At 28.5% G+C, this 5,865-nt stretch overlaps 1 protein-coding gene across 1 annotated transcript; it reads left to right on the top strand.

The window, feature by feature from the left end:
* The first annotated feature begins 993 nt into the window (after positions 1-993).
* LOC111877168 (beta-glucosidase 24) lies at positions 994-5,169 on the top strand. The gene is made up of 12 exons (XM_023873695.3): positions 994-1,092; positions 1,224-1,293; positions 1,380-1,438; positions 2,059-2,134; positions 2,335-2,500; positions 2,785-3,025; positions 3,559-3,680; positions 3,767-4,011; positions 4,215-4,249; positions 4,369-4,477; positions 4,563-4,671; positions 4,771-5,169. The coding sequence occupies exons 1-12, from the start codon at positions 994-996 to the stop codon at positions 5,075-5,077; spliced, it is 1,638 nt and encodes a 545-aa protein (XP_023729463.1). The 3' UTR covers positions 5,078-5,169.
* Positions 5,170-5,865: the final 696 nt, after the last annotated feature.

Genomic DNA, 5,865 nt, shown 5'->3' with positions numbered 1-5,865 from the left:
GTAGTGAAAATCATATGATTCAAAAATGATTTGATTTACAATATTATTATGCAAAATAATTTGATTCAAAATTTTATAATTCAAAAATATTATGATTAAAAAAAAGTATCAATAGAAAATAATATGATCCTTATTATTCTTTTTATTTAAAATTTGATGATTGTTAAACATAAAAAACTTAAACGGATGTTTAGTTCAAAAAATAAATAAAATAAAATAATAAAATAATAAAAAATATAAAGGAAAACAGTAGTTTCTTCAAGTATGTCGTAAATATATTTAAAAAAATAAGCGAAAAAAAAAAGAAAAAATTTATTTCAAAAAATAAAAAACGAAAAAAAAACCTTTAAACTGAGCATATATCTATTCTAAAAAAATTTGATTTTTTTTAACGAAAAGTTAAAAATTAAAAAAGAAAAAAGAAAAAAGAAAATAAATAAAAATAAATAAAACCACTTAAATGACGTTCAATGGACGTTCGCTACAAATTATTAAATCTTCGAGTTCGTATTACTTATCACGGATGTAGGTCGAATTCGAACACACCATGTCAAATATTTGGGTTTGATGTTTATAAAACTTAAATATATGACAAAAGCTAAAAATAACTCAAAATACTTTTAATGGGTTGAGTTTTATTCAATAATTTCTGATGTGTTATATAGCTATAAATAATAAGGACAAGGAGAATGTGTATAATAACAAAAATAAAGCTATTTTAAAATTAAAAGAGAAAGACTGATAACATGACCTAAGAAATGTTAACTTATAAATTGTTATATACTATTTTTTTTGGTGATTGTTGTTTTGTGTTGATGACTTTTAACCTTTTATTCCCGTTTTTTTTTAATTTTTTTTCTTTTATAAATATTCAAAAATGACGTTATTCATGTACTCTCGATTCTCGAACATGGGTATCTAGCTATAAATAATAGACCGTATGATCCAAGTTTTCATCACTCTTTCAGTGCTTCCCAAAGCTAATCAGTTATCATGGCTGACGAAGAAATTCCCAACTTGATCCATAATGATATTAAACGTACAGATTTTCCTGATAACTTCATGTTTGGAGTAGGAACATCTGCTTATCAGGTTTGTATCAAAACACATAGATAACTCATGTATCTTACTTTTTGTTTCATATAAAACTTATCCAACTTAAATAGGTAAATGTTTTATGAAGTTGAATAAACATGCGCTAAGGTGTATGTTTGCACTTCCAGATTGAAGGTAGTTGGAATGTAGATGGTAAAGGCTTAAGTAACTGGGATACTTTTACCTTAAGACACCCAGGTCTGCCTCTCTCATCTGTTCATACTTTTTCTAGTTTTATGGCATCGATCTTTAATCAAATGGATAACAATGGACGATGATTGCAGACAAGATTCGTGGAGGTGGCAACGGATGTGTCGCTGTTGATAATTACAGAAGATGGAAGGTAGTGTATATATTCTGGTTTTCAAGGTTCCCATAAATAAATTTTATGCTTATGTATCGATTACAATACAATGTCAAGTTATGTATCGATTACAATACAATGTCAAGTCATCGTATGTTACAATGACTAAGCTAACGTAACACTATACTAGAGCCTAGTGTGTAGTTTAGGAGTAGAATGTTGTTCTAAAAAAGTTATGTCACTAACTAGTCGTTACCAAATATATATATAGTTAGGTTCAAATGTTTTCAGTATCTATTGTGTGTCTATATGATTGATTCTGGACCAATCATTTTAGTTATTTTAAGAAAGTAATTAATGTTTATTAAATGCTGAAGATATAATTAATACCTATTATATTTTCAAAATGTAATATGTATTAATTACTTTCTTAAAATAATTAAAATGATTGGTCCAGAATCAGTTATAATGCACACAATAGATAGTGAAAACAAAATAACATAACCCTATATATATATATATATATATATATATATATATATATATATATATATATATATATATATATATATATATATATATATATATATATTTTGATACACACATAGATTGTATTTGTCTGGTTAATATATCTTGTCTCCTTTGTAAACAATTATTAGGAAGACGTTCAGCTGCTGAAGCAAATGGGTGTAAACCATTACAGGTTCTCAATTCCATGGTCCAGAATATTACCAGGTGAACAACAATTGTTTCAATATTAACCAAATCAGATATCTTTTGTAAGAAAAATAGTAATATATACGAGATAAATTTAAATTCGTACGCCTTAATTGTATCTGCTTTACAAATAGTAGACGAAACATATATTGTCGCTCCTTTGTAGTTTTATTTTTAAAAGGAATAAAACACTTTGGGTTTCAATTTAATTTAAACAGGTGGGAAATTATGCATGGGCAAAAGCCTAGAAGGCATCAATCACTACAACAAGTTGATAGACGAGTTGATAGACAATGGGATTCAGCCATTTGTTACTCTTTTCCACTGGGATCTTCCAAATGCTTTGGAAGAAGAGTACATGGGTTTCTTAAGCTCAAAAGTTGTGTGAGTATTTGTCATTTATATTTAAATTTAAGGTAGATTAGAGAAAAAAAAAGAAAAACATTACATATTGGGCAATTCAATCGTTTAACTATCAACATTTACGAATTCTCCGGAAAAACATATAATACATATAACGTGACAAATTACCGGATACACCAACTACATGTCAAAATTGAATTGAAAAGTAAAAAATATAGTAACATAGCAAATAATTATTGGTTTATTTTCCTGATTTCCTTTTTTTTATGCATTTCTTAAATAATTATTGGGCAATTCAATGCTAGCGATGATTTTGTCGATTTTGCTGATATTTGCTTCTGGGAATTTGGGGATCGAGTGAAAGATTGGGCTACACTAAACGAGCCATATAGATTCACAATCTCTGGATACGTAGAAGGTGTCTATCCACCTGGTCGGGGTGGAAAGGGTGAAGAGGGTGACCCTGAAACAGAACCATATACTGTCTCATACAACCTACTTAATTGTCATGCAGCTGCTTATAGAAAATACGAAAAAGATTATAAGGTATCGATTCACAAAACTTTTTTGACAAACACATAATAGAATTAATCGTATATATATGAAAGATTACATTTCAACAACTAGGTCCCATCGTAAGTGTCATTATTGCAATCATAATAAATATATAGTTTTTTCACTATGTTTTTTTTTTCGTGCCATATTAAATGCAGCATAAATACCGATCAATACATTTTTCACTATAATAAAAAACTTTTTTATTGAGTTTACTTATTGCCCCACAAAATTAATTAGTTTATAATATTTTTCAATAAATACAGAAATTAAAATTAAATATCTAAACACAAATAAAAAAATAATTGAAAAAGATTTTGGTTTTAGCTTATAAATTATAAGTTGATTAAAAAAATTGCATGTTGACCAAAAATCCTTTTTTAATATATTTATCCAGAAATTATATATATTAAAAAGCTCCTATGGTGAGGTGAAAGTTATTACAATGCATCTGAGATCAATGAATAAACCTTAGAGTGTTGGTGTTTATATTTTTTTTAATTTCATTCCACATCGATTTTTAGGCTCATCAAAAAGGCAAAGTGGGAATTACATTTGACACCAACTTTTTCAAACCATATCGAGGTTCAAGTAATAAAGATGATGTCAATGCTGTCCAATATGCATATGATTTTATGTTCGGATGGTAAGTACTATATACATATAACATTTTTGTTCTGACAAACCTAAAAATATTTCAAAAATTATATGTTATTTTGGCTCATATTTTAGGTTTTTAGAACCATTAACAAAAGGTACTTGGCCAGAAAGCATGCAAAAATTTGCTACGTCTCCGACTAAAAAATACCCAAATGGTCGACGTTTGCCTAAATTTTCTGATGATCAACTTGTGAAGTTGATTGGGTCATATGATTTCCTTGGAATAAACTACTATACTGCAAATTTTTCTCAATTTCAAGCTCCTGCTCCTGATGTTCGTATTGGGTATCTTACGGATCGTCATTACACGCCATCAGGTAATGAAAAACTTGCAAGATTTAATCTAATTGGCAGTTCTAAAAATGGTAATGAAAAACTTAATCTTCATTGGATCAAAATAATTATCAACTGATGGGTTGTTAAAAGTTAAAACAAGTTCTATATGTTCATAATGATTTGTTTCTATCACAAATGTATGGAAATTCAGAAGTTGTAACATGAACTTCTTCTCATGTTTTAGGAAAGGACCCCAGGAAGAACCCGATAGGACCTGTGGTAAGGCATCTTTTCTTATGAAAAGCAAAAGAAACACATGAAATCTCCAAAATGAGATTCAAAACTTCAAGTTTTTATTACATGGGTAAATACTTGACCAAGACTATGAAACTCTGTAGGCTTTCGAAGGCTCCTGGGTTTATCTTTGTCCTGAAGAGCTTACCGAGCTCTTGTTGCTTGTGAAGAACAAATACCATGTCACAAAAGATATTATAATTACGGAGAACGGTAAAACAATAAATTCTTCTGTTTGCTTCTAGTTTAATCGTTAATAGTATTGAATCTAAGCTTATATTTTGATATCTTGCGACAGGATCCCAAGATCAGAACTTACCTGATAAAACATTTGTACAAGTTCGAGATGACACATTTCGAATTAATTACATAAAAAAACATCTTGAAGCTATCAAAAATGCCAGGAGGTAAGTTAGCAAATTGATTTATTCTATGTACTTCATTCCATTGAGCATCACGTCATGGAACATGATAATGACACAATCTTATTGTATATTATAATACAGTCTAGGAGTGAATGTCATGGGGCACTTCGTCTGGTCATTCATGGATAGCTTTGAATGGGTTTTTGGTTATAATTCTCGATTTGGTATGTTTTATGTTGATTACACAAACAATCTTCTAAGGTACCCAAAAAATTCAGCAATTTGGTACAGAAAATTTCTGTCTGCAAAGAGTAGGTTACTTCTAAAAAGATCCCTACGTAATGATCAGCAAGAAAAAGAAGATGAGGTCAATGATATAATGAAGGAAGAAGAAGACGATGATGAAATAATTGAAGTGATTCCAAAACTGAAGAAGGCCAAAGCATAAAAAGGCACCATTATAATGTGAACATAAGTTATTTTATTTTGTTTTGTTTTGTATGTATTGGATGTTTGCGAGCATTGGATTTATATAGTGTGACTTCTATGTGAAATAATTTATTATCAGAAGAACTGTGAGAGTGTATTTGTCAAACTGAGGTGTGTCTTAGTTTGTTATATTTCTGCAACTGAATTTGCTTAATCTAACAATCATATGTTGTGTCTTTTACTTATTAACTAGATTATAACCCGCGTTAAACGCGGGGAACGCATAAAAAACATACAAATATGTATAGATGTTGCATAATAATTATAAAAAAGATTATGGTTATTAGTATTATTGAAATGTGTAAAAGATACATTGAAATCGATAAATATCTATAATTATTGAATAACTTCTTTGTTTACAACATTTTTTGTTTTATTAATTGAATGGTCTTTATCGTCACATATGGTTATGATATTGTTATATAAACATAAGTATTCTAATCAGACATTCATTCCATAATAAGGTTACTTAATTTAAGCATATATTGGCAACCAATATACCTTTTTTTTTCACTGCATTAAATATTGATAACTATTTCATTTATTCAGTTAAAGTCATAGAGTATAACTTATGGAATGTTAAATGTTATATGGATTTAATTTTAGTATATAATCAATGGAAATTATTTTCTAAATCATGAATGGTTTATTTTAAATTGATTATGAATATACGTGCTAGCTTTTATCTTTGTTCTTACTTATTTGGTGTTCACAAGAGCTTTGCATTAGTCTTAGCGTAACTTTAAA

The sequence above is a fragment of the Lactuca sativa genome, chromosome 3 (assembly GCF_002870075.4).
Source record: "Lactuca sativa cultivar Salinas chromosome 3, Lsat_Salinas_v11, whole genome shotgun sequence".
NCBI classification, from domain to species: domain Eukaryota; kingdom Viridiplantae; phylum Streptophyta; class Magnoliopsida; order Asterales; family Asteraceae; genus Lactuca; species Lactuca sativa.
This window is presented reverse-complemented; position numbering and strand designations above follow the sequence as displayed.